This window comes from Crinia signifera, chromosome 1 (genome assembly GCF_055691185.1).
Source record: "Crinia signifera chromosome 1, ASM5569118v1, whole genome shotgun sequence".
Taxonomy (NCBI): Eukaryota; Metazoa; Chordata; class Amphibia; order Anura; family Myobatrachidae; genus Crinia; species Crinia signifera.
In genome coordinates, this window is record NC_139217.1 from 182,212,648 (window position 1) to 182,237,366 (window position 24,719).

At 44.0% G+C, this 24,719-nt stretch overlaps 1 protein-coding gene across 3 annotated transcripts in view; it reads right to left on the reverse strand.

The window, feature by feature from the left end:
- The window catches only part of GSTCD (glutathione S-transferase C-terminal domain containing), a 168,025-nt gene that overhangs the window by 119,653 nt on the left and 23,653 nt on the right, over positions 1-24,719 (reverse strand). For 2 of the 3 annotated variants that reach the window (XM_083178808.1, XM_083178790.1), the window contains exon 2: positions 7,345-7,789. In XM_083178808.1, coding sequence (XP_083034934.1) covers positions 7,345-7,740 — 396 coding nt within the window. In that variant the 5' untranslated portion in view covers positions 7,741-7,789. Of the gene's footprint in view, positions 1-7,344; positions 7,805-24,719 lie in introns of all 3 variants that reach the window. The other variant, XM_083178798.1, reaches the window with a different exon arrangement.

Here is a 24,719-nt window from a genome sequence, read left to right on the forward strand (position 1 = left end):
CCATCGATCAGCTGTCTTCTTAACCCAAGCACCCAAACTTCTGATTAAACTCATACTTTATGGATGCTGAATTATCAATGGGAACATTGGTAGCACTGGCAAGCCTGGAAAAGGATATTTGCCTGAGGTATGATTTTTATTTTACTGAAATCTGCAGATGCAAAAGAATAGGGGCAATTAAAACTACCTATTACTTCTGCCATGCCTCTCCCCAAGAACTCAGCCAAGTGGCAATGGATGGCAGAGCAGACTGCCAATTTCTTAGTTATTTTAAGCAAGTCCATGTAGTTTATTTAGTAAGTGCTGCTTTTTAAATCTCAGCACTTCCAATCCTGTTTATTATCAAAATTTCAAAGGGCTCTTTTCAATTTCAGTGATAAACTTGATCAAAAGCCTAAATAAACCCCCAAGTCCTGAAGGACATTTAAATTCAAATCCTTAATGCTGGTCTACTGACAGAGAATCATCCTCCAGATCAAAATCTCACCCTCTTTCACAAGAAAAAGGTCTGAAGCAGACAGGACACATTGTACAAAACAGGAGTAGTAAGGTAGTCTTTGCCTCTGAAACGCAGAACTGTGCAGTGAGACCTTGCCCTCTTTGTGCATGCACTGGGAGATGCATTTTCCCCGTCTGCATTAGGAGCCAAAATGTCTAGGAACTGCCCTGCTTGTAGGGACCGTTAGCTGGTTTGGCTTAACACAGTGTGTCCAGCAGAGATATAGGAATTGCTGAGTGAAAAGCCCGCTAGCAGATTCTAGCAGATCTCTTGAAACTTGAAGTTAACTTTTCCGATCAGAACCATGACAGCTACAGATTTAGAAAGGTTGGTCTTAAAGTATTAAGTCGCAACGCAGGTGCATTCATTACTGACTAACACATTTTAAAAGAGCCACAGGTGTAGCTAATTATTTCACTTGTGATTCTGTAAGACCTGCAAAACATACACTGTGTTGGCGCCTGAGGACAAAGTTTGATAACCTGTGTAGTATTAGAACTGGCTATGGCCTGCTTTCGCTGGGCTTTGAGGTGGCCATTACCAGTCCCCCACAGTGGTTTATTCCCCAAATGAGCAGAGATTAGGAAACCCCCTCTCTCGAAACATATCCCTGCCACCAGTGACAAGTATAAAATCAAAACTCACAAAGCAGCTCCAGCAACTAGAGTGGTGTCCACTCCATGAGCACATTATTTCTCCCACATCCAGCCTTATACCATGGGGATTGGGATGTGGTCTGGAGGAGCCGGCATTATTTCTCCCACACTGCCTTATACCATGGGGATTGGGATGTGGTCTGGAGGAGCCGGCACTTTAAGAAAATCTGTCCTGCTGGCAACTTCCCCTCCCATTCCCCATCAGACTCCAGTCTTTGGAAAAAAGTGTCCGAAGGAGCAGCCACGTCTCTCTGGAGACAGAAGATTTTTTATTTTTATTTTTTGTAGCAATAGTCTACGGTGCCTTAGGGGGGAGCCAGGTCGGCGCTGCTTGCAGGGCACCTCCTGGACTCGGCCACCGGAATTATCTCTTTGAAGAAATCCCGGGGGACCGCCGCAGCTGCACGCAGCTTGCGTTACGGTCCCATAGGCTATCCCACATACCCCTATAGGAATTTTTATTGTTGGTGTGGTCCTGGCATTGCTGGGATATAGGCAGCACCCGGGCCCCGTTCCGACTCGTTGGGGCGAGCGGCGGCACGCTTACCTGAGCGTGTGTAGGTTCTGGCCGGCGTCTTGGTTCCGTGTGCACTGTTCCCGGGGGGAGGTTTACAGGGCGGACGGCTGGCCGGAAACCGGAAGTACGCTTTAAAGCCGGAAGGGCAGTTCACTGAAGTGAGTCTGCCTTCTGGTCGGCATAGGCATACAGTCGATAAGCAGGGCCTGGACTCCTCAGCAGCGGCAGCTCCCAGTGGCAGGGTACCTGCGCTGTTTGATTTGTGTGTCCCTCTCCCATCCTCAAAAAGGTATTGTGGTCTGGGGAGTTGGGATTAGGGGGTGGTAGTAAAGGCAGGGTTGCTGGAGCTTCTCACCTGTTCCCTGACAGACACAGCATAGATTCACTGTGGGTGTGCACTGTGAATGATAATGGTTTCTAAGGCTTCTCTCAAGCGTTATACATGCAAAAAATGCAAAGTGCAGTTAAACAGCATCTAGAAGGTGTGTCTGTTTGTGAATCATGTTATAATGCACCACAGTCTGCAGGTATGCATCAGCAGACGTCGGACTTAACTGCTGTTCTGGCAAATCTAACATCAGAACTGGCAGCGTCTCGCAAAGAAAGGGAAGTTCTGCATACTCAGATACAGTCCCTATCATCAGCCGAGCCTCCCTGGGCGACATCTCTTTTGAGGTCAGTAGATTCTTTAGCAAGATCTTTTCCCTCTGTTTCTCAGGGCTCTCCTAGGATTAGGAGAGCTGAGGTGTTATTTCAGTCAGATGAGGATAATTCCTCGGCTGAAGAAGGTGAGGTTTCTGGAGAATACTTTGAGGCTCCAGTGGAGGAATTTATTGAGGAGGATCCTCAGGGCATGTATGCCCTTATTAGAACGGTAAAAGAGACCTTGGAAGTCTCTGATCCGGAGATCCCGGCTCCGGTGTCCATTTTTGGGAAGATTCCTAAACACCAGGTTTATTTTTCTGAATCTCCTGAGCTGGATAGAATTTTATTAGAGGCTTGGCAGTCTCCAGATAAAAAGTTCCAAGTTTCCAGAAGGATTAAGATTTTGTATCCCTTTGCACAGGATTCTAGGAATAGATGGGAGTCCCCACCTCCGGCGGATACATCTGTGTCCAGGCTGTCAAAACGCACAACCCTTCCTATTTCAGGGGCTGTGGCACTAAAAGAAGCGCCAGATCGTAGGCTGGAGTCTACTCTGAAGTCTATTTACTCAGCCTCTGGTTTTCTCCTAAGGCCCGCTTTGGCGGAGGGCATGGGTGAGTAAGGCGGTTGAAAAATGGGCAGCCCAGTTGGCGGCGGGCCTGAAAGGTGATAGGCCTAGATCAGAGCTGATACCTTTGGCTGAATATATCCAGGATGCAGCTGGATATTTGGTGGAGGCCGCCACGGATTCAGCTACCTTAGGTGCCAAGATTTCTGCATCCTCGGTGCTGGCCAGGCGTTCTCTGTGGCTCCGTTCTTGGCAAGCGGAAGCAGAGATTAAAAAGGCGGTGGAGGCTTTTCCATTTAATGGAGAAATTTTATTTGGTCCTGAGTTAGACAAATTAATTTCCCAGGCCACAGGTGGGAAGTCTGCTTTTTTGCCAACTCAGGCACCAGCTTCCAAGAGGCCTTATGGGGGTCCTTCCTTTCGAGGTGCAGCGGCAAACAGAGGTAGAGGCAGAGGGTTTTCTGCCTTCAGAGGTAAACGCGGCAGAGGAGCAGCCATGTCTTTGCCTCCAGCGTCCTCAGCTCGCCGTCAGGGAGCAGAAGCCCCCTGAGAAGCCCGTTGCATGACGGGTTGCCCGACCATCTGGGGAGTGCCCAGGTGGGTGCAAGGCTGCTGTCATTCGCAGGAGTTTGGCAGCAGGTTTGTTTAGATCCTTGGATTCTCCAAGTTATTTCAGAGGGTTATCGACTGGAGCTTACAGCGTTCCCTCCCAAGAATTTTTTTTCTACAGGTCTCCCGTTAAGAGAGCAAAAGAGAGAAGCTCTCAAGCTGGCAGTAGAAAAACTGTTACAATCAAGGTTAATTGTGACAGTTCCAGCAGATCAACGGGGGCTAGGATTTTATTCGAATCGGTTTCTAGTGCCCAAAACAAATGGGACGTTTCGACCAGTTCTCAACCTAAAGAGTTTAAATCAGTTTATTTTGTACCACAGATTCAAGATGGAATCAGTGCGGTCGGTAGTGGCAAGTCTAGAGCCAGGGGAATTTTTGATGTCCCTGGATATAAGGGACGCTTATCTCCACATTCCCATTTGGGAACATCATCAGCAGTTTCTCCGGTTCGCTATTCAGGAAGCTCATTTCCAGTTTCGTGCTCTTCCATTCGGCCTGTCATCTGCGCCGTGGATTTTCACGAAGATAATGGCCTGCATGTTGGCAGCGCTTCGTTTACAAGGGATTGTAACCATACCCTATTTAGACGATCTACTGATCAAGGCTCCATCGAAGGAGAAGTTGATGTCAGATTCTTTACTCACTTACCGTTTTCTAATACAGCACGGGTGGATAATAAATTTCCCAAAGTCTCAGTTGCATCCAACACAGACCCTGGTGTTTCTAGGGCTGTTATTGGACACAGTCCAACAGAGGATTTATCTTCCTCTGGAAAAAATCTTGTCCCTGCAGACAATGGTGAAGCGAGTACTGGAAGAGAAATTCTTAACGGTTCATCTGGCCATAAAACTTCTGGGGAAGATGGTATCATCTTTCGAAGCCCTACAATACGGGAGGTTCCGATCCAGGGAGTTCCAGTTGGACATCCTTTCTCAGTGGTCGGGGTCTCATCTCCACATGAAAAGACGGATAAGGCTGAAGCCCAGTACAAGGCTGTCCTTGATGTGGTGGTTGGACAGGGACCATCTGTCAGAGGGTCGCCAATTCGGTCCTATGGATTGGACATTGGTGACAACCGATGCCAGCACCAGAGGCTGGGGAGCAGTGGTCATGGGTCATTCATTTCAGGGACGTTGGTCCTGGCAGGAGGCCCAGCTTCACATCAATATTTTCGAATTGAGGGCAGTTCGGTTGGTATTGTTTCATGCATCCCAGCTTCCTCAGGGAAGAGCGATCCAAGTTCAATCCGACAATGCCACAGCGGTGGCCTACCTCAACAGGCAAGGGGGCACGAGGAGTCGTGCAGCAATGAAGGAGGTTCAGCCAATTTTTCAGTGGGCAGAGCGGCACGCCTTGAGCCTGTCAGCTGTGTTCATCCCGGAGGTGGACAATTGGGAAGCGGATTATTTGAGTCGGAAAGATCTTCACCCCGGAGAATGGGAATTGAACCCGGAAGTGTTCCACCAGTTGACGGTCAGGTGGGGGGTGCCTCAGGTCGACCTGATGGCATCCAGAAGGAACAACAAGGTGCCTCGGTATTTTGCTCGGTCCAGAGACCTGGAGGCAGTGGCGACAGACGTATTCTCCGTTCAGTGGCAATTCAAGCTAGCCTATGCATTCCCGCTTCTCCCTCGGTTGCTCAAGAAGATCAAGAGAGAGTCATCAATAGTCATTCTGATTGCTCCAGATTGGCCAAGGAGATCGTGGTACGCAGACCTGCGAGGCTTACTGGTGGACGATCCATACAGACTACCGCAGAGAGAGGATTTGCTGCTTCAAGGGCCGTGCTTTTACCCAGGCTTACGTCGCCTTCATTTAACGGCCTGGCTGTTGAGTCCGAATTACTGAGAAGGCGAGGTATTCCATCCGCAGTAATCCCTACGATGGTGAGAGCAAGGAAGAATGTCACTTCAGCCCACTATCACAGGATCTGGAAGGCATACATTGTGTGGAGCTTCCAAAGGCAGTATTCTCTTTGCCTCGGTTTCTACGTTTTTTGCAATCCGGTTTTTCATCTGGTTTAAGTTTGAGCACTTTAAAGGTTCAAGTGTCAGCTCTATCAGTCTTTTTTCATAGAAGGTTGGCTCTGATTCCAGAAGTGCAGACGTTCTTGAAGGGGGTGCTAAGATTAAGACCACCTTTTTCTGCACCCACAGAACCATGGGACCTTGGTTTAGTTTTGGATTTCCTGCGGTCAGAAAGATTTGAGCCTTTGGAAGTGGTGGATCTACAATATCTGACATGGAAGACTCTGATGCTTCTGGCGTTGGCTTCAGCGCGTAGAGTCTCAGATCTAGGCGCCTTATCTTGACGTTCACCATTTCTAGTTTTTTATCCAGACAGAGCGGAGCTCAGAACTTGACAGGATTTCTTACCGAACGTGGTCTCGGCATTTCATATTAATGAGCCGATTGTAGTACCGGCATTTTCAGGAGAATTGGCATCCTTGGATGTTGTCCGAGCATTAAGATGCTACGTGCGACGTACAGAATCGGTCAGGAGAACTGATTCCTTGTTCGTCCTTTATGATGCAGCAAAAAGGGGATCTCCAGCGTCTAAGGCGACATTAGCTCGCTGGATATGCCTAGCTATTCGAGAGGCTTATTGTTTTGCTTCTCAGTCAATTCCGGCACGAGTGTCAGCCCACTCCACTAGGTCAGTGGGGACGTCTTGGGCGGCAGCCAGAGGAGTGTCCTTATCCCAGGTTTGCCGGGCGGCTACTTGGGCAGGGTCAAATACGTTTGTCAGGTTTTACATATTTGACACTTTTGCACGGCCAGAGGCTAATTTTGGCAGGGCCGTGTTGCAGGGAGAGTAGCGCTGACCCACCCGTGGGGGTAGCTTTGGTAATATCCCCATGGTATAAGGCAGTGTCCCCTGCTGGATGTGGGAGAAAAGAGGAATTTGGTACTCACCGGTAATTCCATTTCTCCTAATCCGCAGGGGACACTGCGCGCCCTCCCAGCGCTTCTTCTTTTTCTCTTATATTTTTGGTTGTTTAATTTACTGCATGGACCAGTAAGAAAGTGTGTCTGAGTGATTCCACTGGTGATGGTGTTTTGTTGATAGCATTAATTGTTGGCTTTTCCTCTCTGAGGTTCCGGGTCTCCTCTCCTCTCGGACACATTTTTTCCGTAAGACTGGAGTCTGATGGGGAATGGGAGGGGAAGTAGCCAGCAGGACAGATTTTCTTAAAGTGCCGGCTCCTCCAGACCACATCCCAATCCCCATGATATAAGGCAGTGTCCCCTGCGGATTAGGAGAAATGGAATTACCGGTGAGTACCAAATTCCCCTTTTATTGATCTGCCAGCTTCTCACAGAGTCATGTATTCACCTCAAGACTGTCAGTGTCCCCAGAATGATCCTGAGAGAAAGTCTCTAATACAACACTTTCTGACACCAATATTTCACATAAAAACCCTTCCCAGTATAGAAATACAAGACTACGAAGGAGTAAGTACCCAGCTTTGTTGAACCCTTTGAGTGCCGAGTAAGTTTTTCAAAATAGGAGTGAAAATTGCCATCATAATGACCTGTAATGTTTACCTAATACACAACATTTTAGAGGATATTTTGCACATCTCTCACAGAGATGTTGGCATTTAAAAGGATAAAGTTTGAGTTTTTCTGTGTGTGTTTGGAGTTTGGAAGGTGTCTTGCTAGAAATTAATCTTTACACATACAGTAGATTTACTAATTATCTACTATACATACCCACAATTATTCAAACATGTAAAATAAGGACAAATTCCTTTTGAACCTTAATGTTACCTACCACCTGGACCATTAGTACATGTGAATTGACCAGTGACTACTTAATATAAAAAAATGCCCTTTAAACTTACTTCTGCACAGGCTTTTAAGCAAGTCTTTTTAAAACCAAGGAGCTCAATGACATCCTTTCTGGAGGGATCACTAAGGTGTGTTTTCTGTATGATGTGTCTCAGCACTACAGCAAGACCTGCTCTGCAGAATGCTCCAGATGCCTCAACAACAGCAGGCAGGCGACAGCTCTGAACAACTGATGGAAGGTCTTTTCTGGAAATGACAGTCACTTTCAGGTTACTTGGTGTAAAACACTCCTTGCGAATACTGTGGATGTCTCTCTCTGCCACCACAACAAAAGTTTGAAATGCTTGACATTCACAGTATGACATCAGGAAGAGCGCAATGGAAGTATGAAGAGGTATGATGTGGTCTTCATGGTCAATGTCAATATCAAGGTAAAGTTGTTCTTCCATGTCCTTGTTACCAACGTCAACCTTCTTTTTATTTTCTCCAGGGTGGACTCTAAAAAACAAAAACCTGCTAAAATTAGGCTGAAAAAGGTTAAATCCTTCAGATCTAATAACAATCTGAACTATGGTCAATTAGGATTAGTGCATCAATAGCTTCAATATTGCTTATCCAGTCCCCTTTCAGCACACTGATTGACCGTTGGAGAAATACTGTACTGTGTTTTAACTCATATTACTTATCTCTGTTCTCACCAATACAGTGATTTGTATGAGGGGTGACTAGGCCATCACAATAACAATGGATGAAAGCATTTGTAAATGTATACTTAATGAGGAAAAACTTACATTGCTTATCATGTAGCTTTCACAACAGATGGTACCTGGCTAAACTACATGCTGTACTATAAATCCAGAAAGATATATAGAGAACTTTTTTGGTAAAGAAAGGACACGTCAGAATTGGAAATTCTATTATACGGAGAAAGGCAGCACATTCTTTCCCTGTAAAATGTAGGTGCTGATCTTAGTACTGAAATAATGTATTCTAGACATGCTTATCAATACAAAGACTGATGCACAAGCTGCAGCTGCATTGTCCTAAAATTGGTGTCTATCGTACATTAAAAACTTAAGCCTCATCATTGCAGAATACAGAAATAGAAGAAGGAATCTGCTCTGCCAGTCTTTGTTTCCCCTTCTACCGAGTGATTATTTGCTTAACTCTATCCTTGTCACCTAGAAGACTATATAAAGGACCTCAAAGATATGGCTATTTTCAAATATGAACTCTGTGTTACTCGGACATCTCAATGCAGCTCTGCTAAAAAGTCAATGAATACTTCTCACTGCATTACAGACAGCATCTCTAGGGCAGCACGGATGGTGTAATGGTTAGCATTACTGCCTCACAACTCTAAAGTCATGGCTGGTTACTAACTCTTAGGCCACTATTCAATGGCGCGGTTCACGCACGGCAGCGAATCCTGTTTAGGGTTTGCCGTGTATTCGCCGATTCACAGCCAGCCTTCCCACCACCCTATTCAACGCGCCAGGAGCTTGCTGCCCCCAAATTTGTACCCCCCCCCCCCTGGCGAATGCAGCACAGAGCCGGGAGGATGGCAGAAGGCAGGGAGATGACAGCCTCCCTGCCTGCGCCGCACACAGCAGCAGGGGGGAGAAGGAGGGCTGGCAGGGAGAAAGGCAGCAGAAGCTGCGGCCCCGAGGAGACAGGGCAGGCAGGGAGGTGCAGGGAGCGCTGCGCTGGTCACGCTCATGCATATGTAATGAGCGAGACCCAGCGCAGTGAATATTAATGAGTTGGTCCCCACTCCCTGCTTATGTGTATATTCATGTGCTGCAAGTTTATAAATAGAAATAGCAAGACCCTTCAAATAATGAAATACATGATTTTTTTTACACCAAAAAAAAAAAAGAAACCTTTATTTTAAAAGATCACATTCCAGTTCACCTAAAAAAGATGTTGAATGCAAAATGATGAAACTCTGCAAAAATCACGGTTAAAGCAGTTCTCCATTCTATCATTGAATACACTCTCAGCGAATTAGAGTCAAAACCCCATTGAAATACACCAGCGAATTGCAGCGACTATGAAACAGAGAAATGTCCGGCATTCACTGTTTGCTTTAGGTGAATAACATTTTTGGAGAAAAAATTCAGTTTCGCTGAAAAACAGCCCTGTTCACTGAAAAAAAGCAGTGAATCAAGAGCATTGAATACTGGCCTTTGTGGTATAATAGCTAAATATACAGATATTAGGCTCTCAACCTTTCTCTCCATTGGTTAAGGGCTGCTACTATATAGTGAGTAATATATTGATACATTAGTGGGATATGCAATCTGCCGGCGCTATTTCCGACGTGGGAAATAGCGGCGGCTCCCTTTTCAATGCTGTCTTTAGCATCAGCATTGATGTGGGATCACGGCAGAACAGGCCCGACTTTAGAAGCTGTTGGGTCCGTTCTGTCGATAACGACCGTGGATTGTCGCGATCCTGGCCGCAGATTGCCAATCCACGGCAGTTTTTTTTTTAATCATGGTTTCTAATTGTAAAGCACAACGGAATATTCTGTGCGATATAAGAAACTATAAATAAATAATCAAGCTGTGCCTCGCCACCGGCTTATTGGGGGATACTTGAATAGCCTACTGGAAACATAATTGCCCCTGATTTATAAACAGCTGGGTAATTAAATTCTGGCCTTAATATGCTTCGGTCCATTGCTGCATAAAATGACACCACTCTCTAAATGGAAGCTGGGGCTGTAAAACAATTTGAAGTGAACCATATTCCTGTAATAATTTCTATTACCTAGTTCCTAAAAAGCAAAATTTGATAAATATTAAAGGTACTCTTTACTTAGAAGGGCGCCCACGATTTTGATCGTGGGCATCGTTAGTAAAAAATCTCGGGCATCTCGGGCATTGAATGCACTAAAAAATCGGGTGCGATCAACCGACGAGATGCCCGAGATTTCCCATAGGGAACAATGTTAAATGTCTCAATTGACCCAATTTTCCTGTTCAATGCCTCAATTGACCCGATTTTTCCATAGGAAACAATGTTAAATGGGCCAAATAGGCCAAATAGGCACCCTGAAGTGTATAATGGCCACCCGAATTGTTAACGCCACCCCGATGCGTGGCGAGCGCAGCGAGCCCGCGTCCTACGACCTTTTCATACCCCCACTATCCACGTCGGCGTGGAGTTGAGAATAGAAAGTGTGGCGAGCGCAGCGAGCCACCGAGCCCGAAGCGTGGCGAGCGCACGCGGACAGCTGTGAAGCCCGCGAGGGGACGCGGATACCTGTGAAGGTATCCGCGTCCCCTCGCCACGCTTCGGGCTCGGTGGCTCGCAGCGCTCGCCACACTTTCTATTCTCAACTCCACGCCGACGTGGATAGTGGGGGTATGAAAAGGTCGTAGGACGCGTACCGCCGCCCCTCGCGGGCTCGCTGCACTCGCCACGCTTCGGGTTGACGTTGATCGTGGGGTGGCGTTAACAATTCGGGTGCCCATTATTCACTTCAGGGTGCCTATTTGGCCTCTGTGGCCCATTTAACCCCTTCACGACATTTGACGTATATATACGTCATGGTCGGGAAGTACTTCCTGACACATGACGTATATATACGTCATGACTTCTAACTGTCACTGCGTCAGTTACAGTGACAGTTAGGTGATGTCTGCTGTCCCTTACAGCAGACATCCCCCCTCGCCGCCCAGGGGGGGCAGGGGTGCCCCCCCCGGTCGGCGATCGCTGTGATTGGCTGTTCAAATCTGAACAGCCATTCACAGCGTTTCCTGTGTTACCGGCGGCTAAGCCGCTCGGTAACACAGGGATTCACTGGTGATCGGTGCTGTCAAGTACAGCACCGATCACCACCGATGTGCAGCCCCCCCTCGAACCCGCCGGGCACTCACCCGGCAGCAGCAGCAGCTCCCCCGGCTCCCCCGGAGCGTCTGGAGCGCACGCAGCGCTGCCCTCCTCCCCCCTCCCCCCCGCAGCAGCAGCATCAAGCTGCAGAAAAAGTCAAAAATTAAATGTACAGTATGCACTGAAAAAATATATTTATATATATATATATATATATATATATATATATACACACACACATATATATATATATATATATATGTGTGTGTATATATATTTGTATATATATATATACACACATATATATATATATATATATGTGTGTGTGTGTGTGTGTATATACCGCACCGATTACCACAGATCGCCAGCCCCCCCCCCCCCCTCCCACCCGGCAGCCCCCCTCCCTCCCACCCACCCGGCTGCCGCAGCACCAGCACCCCTCCCACCCCCCCGCCAGCCGCAGCGCCAGCCCCCCTCCCAAAGCTGGTGACTAAAATGGGGTCACTTGTGGGGGGGTTCCACTGTATTGGTGCTTCGGGGGTCTTGCTAATGCGACATAGCACCCACCATTCATTCCACCACCAAAAATCACTCCTTCCTTTCTGAGTCCTGCCATGCACCCAACTGGTATTTTTTGGTCACACGTGAGACATTGCCGTACTCGGGAGAAATTGGGGCACAGATTTTGGGGTGCTTTGTCTCCTTCATTCCTTGTGAAAATAAAAAATTTTGAGCCAGAACTGCATTTTTCTGTAAAAAATTACATTTTTTTACACAAAAATGCAGATCTGGCTCAAAATTTTTCATTTTCACAAGGAATGAAGGAGACAAAGCACCCCAAAATCTGTGCCCCAATTTCTCCCGAGTACGGCAATGCCTCATGTGTGACCAAAAAATACCAGTTGGGTGCATGGCAGGACTCAGAAGGGAAGGAGTGATTTTTGGATTTTGCAGCACAGATTCTGGAATGACCCCCGAAACACCCATACAGTGGAACCCCCCCACAAGTGACCCCATTTTGCAAACTACACCCTTCAGGGAATTCATCAAGGGGTATAGTGTACATTTCAAACCCCCCGGGTTTCACCAATTTTGATACAACTGAGCTGTGAAAATGAAAAATTATTTTTTTTTTATTTCACTGCCCAGTTGTACCACAATTGGTGAAACCCCTGGGGGTTTGAAATGTACACTATACCCCTAGATGAATTCCCTGAAGGGTGTAGTTTGCAAAATGGGGTCACTTGTGGGGGGGTACCTAACTTTTAGCATCTTATGGTGCCTAGAAACCTACATGGTGCCTAAAAAATAATCTCATAAAAAGGAGGCTCCAAAATCAAGTAGGTGCTCCTTCTATTATGAAGCCTGTGGTTTGGTCACCGTGCACACTAGGGCCACATATAGGATATTTATGAAAACCAAAGAATTGGGGGAATCAATTTTTAGTCACATTTCTCTAGTAAAATCTACTGTGTTCCTTAGAAAAATGTATTAAAATTGCAAATCTGCAAAAAAAATGAAATTTTGAAATTTCACCTACACTTTCTTTTAATTCCTGTGAAACACCTAAAGGGTTAACAAACTTCCAAAATGCTGTTTTGAATACTGTGAGGGGTGCAGTTTTTGAAATGGCATCATTTATGGGGGTGTCTCACATACAAGTCCCTCAAAGTCACATCAGAACTGAACTGGTCCCTAAAAAAATCAGTGTTTGAAATTTTCTTGAAAATTTGAGAATTTGCTATTCATATTTTAAGCCTCCTAGTGTCCAAAAAAATGAAAATGAGGTTGAAATAATGATGGCAACATAAAGTAGACATATGGTCTATGTTAGTTATTCACTATTTTGAGTGGTAAGATTATTTGTCTCACAAGCAGAAAATTTAACATTTTGCAAATCGCAAAATTTTCCATTTTTTTACGACATTTTGGTATTTTTCACAAAAAAACACAGACTGTATCGACGAAAATTTACCACTAACTTGAAGTACAATGTGTCACGAGAAAACAATCTCAAAATCACTGGGATAAGTAAAAGCAAAAAAAAGTTATCCCCACTTAAGTGATACATGCCAGATTTGAAAAAAAGGGCTCTGTCAGGAAGGCAAAAACTGGCTCTGTCATGAAGGGGTTAACATTGTTTCCTATGGAAAAATTGGGTCAATTGAGGCATTGAACAGGAAAATCGGGTCAATTGAGACATTTAACATTGTTCCCTATGGGAAATCTCGGGCATCTTGTCTGTCGCATCGCACCTGATTTTTTAGTGCATTCAATGCCCGAGATGGCCGAGATGGGCACCCTTCTAAGTAAAGAGTACCATATTAAATGATTATATAAATCAGTCTGAAAGAGAATCTAGACAATAATCCCAGGTAGCAAATTCCATGTCCAAGGAGCAATGGAATCATTGTTGCTCTGTTTTAGACGCCTGTTAGCAGCGGGGGGAAACATTTCTTCTTGCAGCTTCCTGAGGTGTAAGAAGAAAGGTGTGCAAACTCCTTAGACAGGTTTAGCGGAGGTGCCTCAGGTACCTCAATACTAACAGGCACCCGAATGAAGAAACAACTGAACTATATTGACAGGCACCTATTTATGGGTGTGGCTTAGCTCACAGACAGACAATGTCTAGCTAGACAGTTAATAGGTCGACATTGACAAAAAAAATCGACATGGATATTGTCAACACATAAAAAGGTTGGCATGAGGTTTTTTTTTAGGTGTCAATGTCGACACTTGAGTACGTGGATCCCCAATTAGCATAGAGCTTCCCTTGCCGTACATTGGACCAGGTGCCTTGTGCATTTAGCCCACTTTACTGTTCCCAATCGGAGTCCATGCAGATGGTAAAGCATGGGGAAAAGCCCAAAATTTATGAAAAACTTATGTCGACCTTTTCCTGTATGACCACTGTCATATCAACCTTCTGTCAATGTCGATCTAGTGCATGTCGACCTTTTAACTCTCTACCTAGACATTGTCTGTGGGCCATCCGGATACCAACAGCATCCACAGTACATGTCCAGAAATATAATGACAATAGTGTAGCACTAACTTAATTAATTGCATGAAAGTACAGTAGCATACATTCTGCAGTGGGATAAAATGACTACTGTACAGTATTTTTATAATTCTGTATGAGATTACACAGGCTGCGTATATAAAAGTGCATTATTCTTGCACAGTTTGACTAGAAATCCCTTCATTGGCATTCTTACACTTGTCACTAGGTGGCACTGTGTATCAGCATTACAGATTGGCAATGAGCACAGATTGCTTTCAAACTTGGGAAATATTCATATTACCATAAAACTACAGCTTTGCCTGTGATAATGGCCTTTTTTATTTTTATGAGACCTAAGAAGCGATACGCATGCAATTCTATTAGTATATGACTATATAGCAGCCTTCTCTGTAGTCTCTATAAAAATGGTTGAAGCCTTCTGCGTTGGGTGTGGTACACTTGAAAGGCAATGTGTAGGTAGACAGTCATTAGATCAACATGCACAAGGTCGACATAAGAAAAAGGCTAACATGGAAAAGGTAGACATGAGTTTTTCAGGTTTTATTTGGTGTCAATGTCGACATCTGAGCAAGTGGACTCCAGTTAGGGTAAATCTTTGCTCGCTATGTTTCCGGCCTTGTTGCGCTTGGCACACTTTACCGCACCCAATCGTAGTCCCACTGTGGCCCTCCAGCTGTTGTGAAACTATACATCCCAGCATGCCATGCCATAGTTTTAGCATTCCCCAATAGCAAAACTGTGGCAAGGCTTGATGGGACTTGTAGTTTCACAACAGCTGGAGGACCATAGTTTGGACATGCATGCCATAGATGGTCTAAGAAATTTAAGAAATCATGAACAACTCATTTAGCCCTTTTTATGTGTTGATCAGTGCCATGTTGACCTGTTGCTTGTGTCAACCTTTTGTCAATTTAAACCTTGTGCATGTCAACCTTTTGGTGTAGATATATTGACTGTCGACATAGACATTGCCTGTCAGCCATCTGGAAACCAACAGATATACTCATTGATATCAGGATTTTGTTTCTATAATCATCACCATTAAATCTGTAAGTGCTTCATTTGCAGAATTTTTCCCACGAGGGGACAGGGCCTAATGAAACACTTATCCTGGCCCCACCCCATTTGCCACTCACCTGCTTCTCCTCTCCGGGCATCTCCTGGAGAGGAACACTTTATTGTAGGCCAGTATGATTTATAACAGATTGTGAATAATGGATGTAGTGTTCACGCTAGGCTGTTTTAGCAGCACCCTGTCCGCCGAGCATGAATAGAGGCCTTGCCCATGCGCACACCATTAACTCACATTAATCAGAGAGCTTGGGGGGGAAGCCCAGCACCTCTGAGAAATGATATAACATTATGGCTTGGGGATCCCACATGCCTAGGTCTGTACTCTTGCTATAGTTGTAACTACCGCATGATTTAAGCTACAGTATTCTGATTTTTCTTTTTTTAACTTCCATAACTTTATACTAAAATACATCAATGGAACTCAATGCATCTGTTAATGTGAGGCTTAAAATGAACATATGTGCATACCACAAAATTGTGGCATGGTGTAGGTCAGCCCTCTTCCAGGTGCTATTATTACCTAGCAAATTATTTAAATTATTCTTAAATAGTATGTCACTTCTAATAGTTCTAGTTGACCTTGCTGAACATAACTTAGAAATGAGACGGAATGGCACAGCTGAGTGAGCCTGTGCAGTAATCCCCCAATGTTATCTGTCCTCAAGGTGGAAAAACATAACGTGAGCCTCATGAATAAGCATATATATTGTGCTAATACAACTGGCTTTGTTTTACGTGTGCAGAATGAATGCAATAGATAGGTTTCCCTTCCATTGGCACGATTATGTCTCACATTGATTTTTCATAAACTCAGCCAATCAACCGAAAGAGGTGATACAGCCTGTTTATGAGCAAGTCAATAGCCTGTCTAATCCAGGAACGTTTATTGTTCAGTTTCATCCAGCCTCCTTTTCACAAGCTCTCTATCTCAATCCACAGCATGGTTGGACTGGGCAAAGAAAAGAAAGGGAACTATAGGCACAAAAAGGTCACCAAATGTTTGGCATTAACTCACAGACATCTTAATCACAATTAGGACCGTAGTAATTCGACAAAAAGGAGCAAAGGAGCGGATCACTAATTCAAAAATTCATACTATAAGGTTTTGCCCAATTAGATTGCTTTCCCAACAATAGCTGGGGCCAGGCAGATAGTAGTTTACATCAGAGATCACTGTTGGTCCATCATTAACAGATAAATGTTCAAATATTTTAATGGGACAAATTTTTTTTTTAAATAACTGATACTGACCATAAATATTTATTTGTGTAACTAAAATAAATTATCTGTGATTTCACTTTTGACTGTTCAACTAAGGATAGTGAATATAAACAGGTTCTAGTACATCTCACAAAACAGGTACACTGCCACTTAAACCAATTCAGACATAAGCCTAAGCACGCTAAGGCACACTGACACTGATCTGGCTGAATGTCTAAAAGAGTCTATCTGGGTTTACAGTCCCGGACCCACGACCCTGCTCCCCATCAGGGTTTTTCCTAGGACTTGCAAACTAAGTTGACCACCCAGTCCCACCTACTACAAATTGATTGGCTAGTTACAGTAGCATTTTGAGGTATCATCTCCAGGTGCTCACTAAATTCCAGAAGACCTGGGTCCAGGCTGTAATGCAGGTGTAAAAAAAGGGTAGCCCAGGCTTCAACCTGTGCTCTATGTCAGAGGTCAAAGCCAGGTTGACATGGGATTTCATGTCTAAAAGGGGTACTACAAATTGACACTAAAATATTCGTGATTAATTATGTTTAATAAATCTGTACTATATGCTGCATCATATCCGTCTCGACTTTGGCAGGGCAACCTCGGTTCTGGAATCTTGTAAGAGGCAGAACGAACATAAAGGGAGTTCAATAAAAATTTTATTTTTTTTAATCATCAAATAAAAAATGGATGGCCTTAGCAAGATTTTCCAAATCTAAATATTGGGAGGTGCACTATCTTGGAACACTAATACCACTTTTAGATCGCAATGCAGCCAGGATCTTCATTCCGGGTCTGGCAATTTTACACGGAACCCGGGCCACCTCTTTATACACAGGGCGACCTAGGTTTAGCCGTTCTTAAAAACCAGGTCGAATTGCTGTGTTGGCAAACCCGGGTTGTTAGATTTGATGCTTTCACACATCACCTCGAACCCGGCAATAACCTGGGTTTTCAGTGAGATCTCAAAGGGGCATAAGAAAAAAGGCAGAGAGAGGGTGGGTATAGGTTCCATATGTCTCCCAAATAAAAGCATGTGAATACTGATGGCGTACATTCTGTACCAAACAATTCTTCATTTTCTGGCACAATGTAAGTGTGCTAGACAATTCCTACTGATGCTACAGGGAGCAACACTTGTTAAAGAACAATAGAAACAGTCTGATTTCATTATACTCAAATAAAGCTTCTGTGCAGAGTTTGCATATTCTACCCATGATTGAGTGGGTTTACTGTGGGTACTCTGCTTTTCTCCCACAATCCAAAAAATATACTGGTAGGTTAATTGGCTTGAAACAAAATTAACCCTAGAATGTCTGTGTGCGCGTGTACAGTATATGTGGTAGGGAATATAGATTGTAAGCTCCACTGGGGCAGGGACTGATGGGAATGTTTAAAATATTAGCTGTAAAGCGCTGCGGAATATGTATACCCTGTATAAATAACTGTTAATAAATAAATAATATATGGCATAGTTGTAAGGATTCATTACATAAAAACTAACCTAAATAATTGAGAAGTGCCTAAAAAAAGACATTTCTGTATCGGTTACATATCACATAACGTGTAAGAGAGGCTAATAGTATATAAATAACCAAATATACATTCGTAATAGGTTCCACAATCTCAGCTTGTAGACGTCGATCCCATTATTATCTAGGACCCAACCAGCAGAACATAGACTGTCAGGCACAGGGGTATTATTAGCACATTAAGAATATTCAGCAGTCAGTGAGCCAAATCCACGCTAATCTGTGATACTTAATTTTACCTGCTGCTTAATGAACCACCTCAGTGCATGTTGTTCACAGCCCACAAAGCAGAAAGAAAAGGATGGAAAACGCTGCAAACCCTCAAGAGAAAAATATAAATTACAATTTAGCATTAAGACTTTAATCCGCCACGACAAGAGAAAAAAATATATATTTCAAAGACAAACAACATGTCAGTGGGTTTAGCTGAACCCCGTGGCTAATTAGAAGCTGCAGTGTCACCTTGGAATCCACTATTGATCCAAACATTTTTTATATTTCCAGGCAACAAGAAATAATCCATAGAATTAAGTAGCTGACTGCCCTGAATTCTGAATGGACAGAAAAATACACATAAAAATGTACTGAGGAAAATGCTGTTTCAAAATATTTTTTTTACACAAATTATGCTGCTAACCAAATATATACTGTGGGTTATGCATATAAGGCCTGATTAAAATGTGGTATTTATTTATTAAAAGTTTCCTACATATTCTGTTGCACTTTACAATTGAAAACTGTGATCAAACAGTAAAAGACCGATATAGAGGTAGGAGAGGTAGGAGGGCACTGCTCGCAATCTATAGGGTTAATAAGAGGAATACATAAAGCATAAGAATCTATAGCATAGCAGTCCCACCAGATTACAAAACAGCCCTAATGGGAAGCAAATAGATATGAATGCTACTGGAGGTTATGTGGGGGTTCCGGAATATGATAAGCTTGCTTTAAGAGGTAAGTTTTCAGGGAACGCTTGTCTGGGATTTTGTTGCACCTGCCTATGGCAGGAGAGGCAATATCCCCGAAAGAGTAAAAAATTTTAGGAAAAAAACCCGGGGTTGTTTCTGGCAAAAACACTGAACCTTTTTACACTAGGTGACTTCTCCCCTGGGCACTTTTCATGCAATTGATCGCCACAATTGCATAAAAGGGGCTAAATTGCATGCAAATCGCCCTAGTGTATGGCCCATACACTTTAGTATATCAGTTGTGATACTGACAAGATCTGTAAAATATGCACTGCTAGGGGTCCCAAAGAACTGGAGAGAAATCATACTCGTTCTCATTTCTAGCACCTCAACGTCTCCTATCTGGCCTTGTTCTCTCCTGTGTAATGCCATGGAAAATAGCGGATTATACTTACGATAATTCCTTTTCTTCGGAATACTTCATGGCAGCCTTAACACTGGGTTTAACCCCTCCTCCTCCTTATAGACAGGTCGTTTTTTTCCCCTAGGATCCTCCCACACCACGTATATAAGCACGCTCCACCCTAACCCCTTAGGCTTTGAATGTCTCCTCCCATGATCCTAGGAAAAAACACAGACAAAAGGGTGGGAATTCATAGGCTGCCATGAAGTATTCCGAAGAAAAGGAATTATCATAAGTATAATCCGCTATTTACTTCTTCCTACTTCATGGCAGCCTTAACACTGGGATATACCAAAGCAGAATAACGGGTGGGCTACCATACCTTACGCCATAACATGGCTAAGAATACGCTCTCCGAATTCACATCCAGAGCGTAATGTCTTGTAAACGTATGCATCGATGACCAAGTTGCTGCTGAACAGATGTCTTTCATGGACACATTTGCCTCTTTTGCCCAAGACACTGCCATTGCCCTTGTTGAATGTGCCTTAATCATTCTAGGTGCTTCTCGTCCAATCTTTTTATATGCAAAAGATATAATTTCTTTAACCCATCTTGAAATGGTCTGTCTAGACCAGTGGTAGCCAACCCTAGCCCTCGAGAGCTACCAACAGTTCACATTTTCCAGACAACCTAGCTGCTGCACAGCTGCACTCATTAATCACATACACATTTTAAAGATACACAGATGGAGCTAATTAGCTCACGTGATTCTGTGAGGAGACCTGCAAAACATGCACTGTTGGTAGCTCTCGAGGGCTAGGGTTGGCTACCCCAGGTCTAGACGGTGCCAATCCCTTCTTGACTCCCATCGGAATGACGAATAATTACTTGTTTTTCCTGAAACCTTCAGTTCTTTTTAAATACATAGAGACTGCTCTCACCACATCCAACGTATGTAATTTTTCTTCTTTCAAGTTACTAGGTTCTGGGTAAAAAGATGGTAGGACTATTTCCTGATTAATATGGAAAGCTGACACCACTTTAGGGAGAAAAAGTGGATTAGTCCTTAACACCAGTCTGTCAGGAAAAAACTTTAAGTAAGGTTATTGTGCCCATAGGTCCTGGAGCTCACTCACTCTCTTTGCTGAAGTAATAGTGACTAAAAACACGATTTTCCATGTCAAGAACTTTAGTTTACATCTATCCAAAGGTTCGAACGGTGGTGACATTAAGACGTTTAGAACTAAATTCAAGTCCCACTGAGGTACAACTGATCTTATCTGATGCCTCATTCTTTTAATGGCCTGACAGAACCTTTTTATAAGTTCATGATCTGCCAATTTTCTGTCCAGAAATACGCTTAACGCTGAGATGTGGACCTTCAGTGTCGCTACTGCCAGACCTTTAGCAAACCTGTCACACAGGAATTGTAGAACATGAGGTATGTCCGCGTTGTGAGCCTGCCATTTATCCTTGGCCCATCTGGCAAAGACCTCCCATATTCTGTAGTATATATTCGAGGATACTTTCTTTTGTGCTTGGAGAAGCACCTCCACCACTTCTGATGACAACCCCTTATTTCTTAATAATCGCCTCTCAATCTCCAGGCCATCAAATTTAGCTTGTGAGGTTCCGGGTAGAGCAGTGGTCCTTGGCATAACATGTTTGGACATACTGGCAATTTCAGCGGCTTCTCCACCGCCATACTCATTACAAGAGGAAACCAAGGTCTTCTTGGCCAATCCGGTAGAATGATCACCACTTGCGCCTTTTCTTCCCTGATTTTCCTGAGCACCCTGGAGATTAGTGCAAACGGAGGGAATATATAAGCCAGTGTGAAGTTCCATCTCTGTGATAGGGCATCTATTCCTATAGACACCTGCACCTTGTACCTTGAGAAGAATTTTGGAAGTTTCTTGTTTTTGGATGACGCCATCAGGTCGACCTCTGGTGTCCCGAATCTCCTGACTATCATGTGAAATAGGGATTCTTCCAACTCCCATTCCCCCGGTAACACCTGATTTTTGCTCAGGAAATCCGCCACCTTGTTCTCTCGACCTGGAACATAAAAAGCTGAAATTGACCTTAGATGACTTTCTGCCCAGTTCATTATATTTGCTATCTCCTTCATGAGCGCACGACTTCTCGTCCCTCCTTGTTTGTTTATATACGAAACCGTGGCTATGTTGTCTGAGAACACTTTCAGGTGGGAGTTTGAAATCTGTACTCGAAACTGCCATAGTGCCAGCCATACTGCTCTTAGTTCCTTCTGGTTGGAAGACATCACCTTTTCTGCTGGTGTCCATGTTCCTTGACATGACCTGTTTGCAGATGCGCCCCCCACCCGATAGCGCTTGCATCTGTTGTAAGTCTTAGAACTTGTGGACTTTCTAGGGACATTGTTTTGAGATTCTTTTGACTGTTTTGACACTCTTACCCAGAAGGACATCGGTTTTAGGGAATATCTTATGATTTCCAAGATGGCATACGCCATCTTGCCCACGGTACTACCTCTATTGCTGAGGACATCATTCCTAACAGGCTTACTGCTGTTCTTAACTGTATACGATCTTGATGCTGAATAAGTAATGCCAGATTTTGAATTTTCTCGCATCTTTCCTTGGAAAGGGATACGACGTGAGTCCAGCGCGATGCCCAGAAACTGAATTCTTTGCGACAGCTCTAAGTGACTCTTCTTCCAATTTATTTACCAACCGTGTTGTTGAAGACATTGTATTACCTCTGCTGCCGCTGCTGATGCTTCTTCCTTCGACCTTCCTGTTATTAGTAAATCGTCTAGATAAGCCCAAACATTGATTCCTCTTTTTCTTAGATGAGCTAATAGTGTCACCAGTATTTTGGTAAACACCCTTGGGGATGACGTGAGTCTGAATGGCAGACATGTAAATTGAAAATGCATTTTTTTCATGCAAAACCTTAGATACATTCTGTCTATTTTTCTTATGGGGATGTGGAAATACGCATCTTTGAGATCAACTGAGATAAGACAATCTCCTCTTACCGCCAGAAGTATGGACTTCAGTGTTTCCATGTGGAATTTCTTTTTCCAAATTCTTACATTCAAGTCTCTTAAATCTAATATAATCCGGAACCCTCCGGATACTTTGGGAACAACAAAAATTTGGGAGTAAAACCCGGTACCTTCTTCCGAATTTGGGACTCGTTCCACTGCTTCGGAATTTACCAGCTCCCTTATGCTCTGCTCTAGAGCTTTCCTTTCTTCTGTAATTACAGGAATTCTCGAAATCAAAAATCTGTCTGCCATTGGTCTGACCGCAAACTCTAACTGGTATCCCAGGGTAACCACTTCCAGTGCCCATTTGTCCTGGATGGTATGAGACCAATTTTCTGCGAATTTCATAAGTCTCCCTGCCACCGGAACCTTTCCCCTGGGAAGAAACACTGTCACTGTCTTTGGGTATTTCTTCTACTGGATTGACGAAAAAATGACCTAGACCCAGTAGAATATCTGTCTCTAAACTGTCTTCCTGGCCTGTAACTTCTGGCTTGGCGGAAGTATTGTCTAGAGGAGAATTCAGGGAACTTTCCCTTTTTATCTTGTGGGAGTCTCACAGATTTCCCACCGGACAATCTCTGTCTTAGGGCATCCAATTTTCCTCCGAATAGAAACGACCCCTCGAATGGAGTAACCAACCGTTTTTTTGAGTGAGTATCAGCCGCTCAATTTTTGAGCCACAGAGCTCTTCTGGCTGTAATACCAGACGTCATGGATTTAGCGGAGAAATCCAGCATATCCAGTGAAGCCTCACATAAATAATCAATGGCTAGCTGAATAAAACCCAAATTTTTACTGATGAGATCTCTAGAGGCTTTGTCACGTACCTCATCCTGAAGGGATGAACACCATAATCTAAGTGCTCTGGACACAGAGGCTACTGCCACCCCGGATTTCATTGCGATTGAACTGGAAATATGCAATCTTTTGAATGCGCTTGTCCATTGCATCATTTAATGATGCTCCGTCTTCAACGGGAATAGTAGTCTTAGTAGTAATTTCGGCCACCGCTGCGTCAATTTTGGGGATAGTACACCATTTAATAAATTCCTAATCTTGTATGGGGTACATGTTATCCACCCCTTTAAACGTAACCACAGGTTTATCAGCATTAGACCATTCCTTTTGTAATACTTCCTTGACAACCTTGTGTACCGGAAAGCATCTAGACTTTTTAGATCTGTCCTCAAATAAAGATACCTCTTCATCTTTAACAGGTTCCTTATAATTTAATGTTTTGTACAATCTCTTTAAGACCATTTCAACCAATTCTAAATTGAAAGATCTATCCTCTTCTATAATTTCTCCAGATTCCGCCTCTGATTGAGTGCCATCATTATCAGACATACATACATACATACATACAGGGGAATGGGTATCAAATTCAAGATCTAAACTTGTTTGAGATCTAGACCTCTTGTTAGTATTAAAATACTCCTCTTTAGAGAGAAAGGTTTTCTTCATCCATTCCATCATATCTGCAATCTGCACAGTTGTATCCACCACAGGAGCAACCTCCTTAACACAATCCTTGCAAACATTCTCATCCTCCAAAGGGACAAAAGCTTTATCACATGAAGGACACATTTTAGAACAGTGCTTCTTTTTGCAAATCTTTTTCTTGGAAATCGGGGGCACACTACAAGAGATAGAAAAGCATACTAACTATCCGAAGTATAATAAAGAATAATGATAGGAAATAACTAACCAGTCCTCATAGAGGACCTACCTGGGCAGCGGTATCACAGATTTAATGGCAGAGGATTCTTCCATGTTGTAGGCAGTGTCACACATCCACCAACCATGCACTCCCATGTTCAAAGAACCTAACAGGTTCTTTATACCTGTTCCACCGTCTGCCGCCGGCTGGAAGTGACTTCAGTAACCCGCACGCCGCGCTGCTGTGGAACGCAGCGCCTGCTTCTGCCATAAATAGCCGCACTGGTATGAACAGTGTGCGCGCGAAGTCCTGCTCCTGAATGCCATACAGCCTCGCGTGTCCATGCTGACCAGCCCGGACCGATGCAGGGTATAGGCGCCGCCACCCTAAGACCGCTACCCAGTCACAGCAGCGCGCAGCTCACCGTGAGTAACGAACCAAAATAAAAAACTCTGACCTGCTGCTATCTAAGAGGAGACAGGAAAAAAGACTAAGGGGTTAGTGTGGAGCGTGCTTATATACGTGGTGTGGGAGGATCCTAGGGGAAAAACCGACCTGTCTATAAGGAGGAGGAGGGGTTAAACCCAGTGTTAAGGTTGCCATGAAGTAGGAAGAAGTAAGACTGATATTCTTCTCTTAACTCTTCACAGTCACTGCTCCACTCAGTCACTATGCACAAACTCCCTATGATCTCTAAAATCCAATTCAAGGGACTCCTACTTCTACCT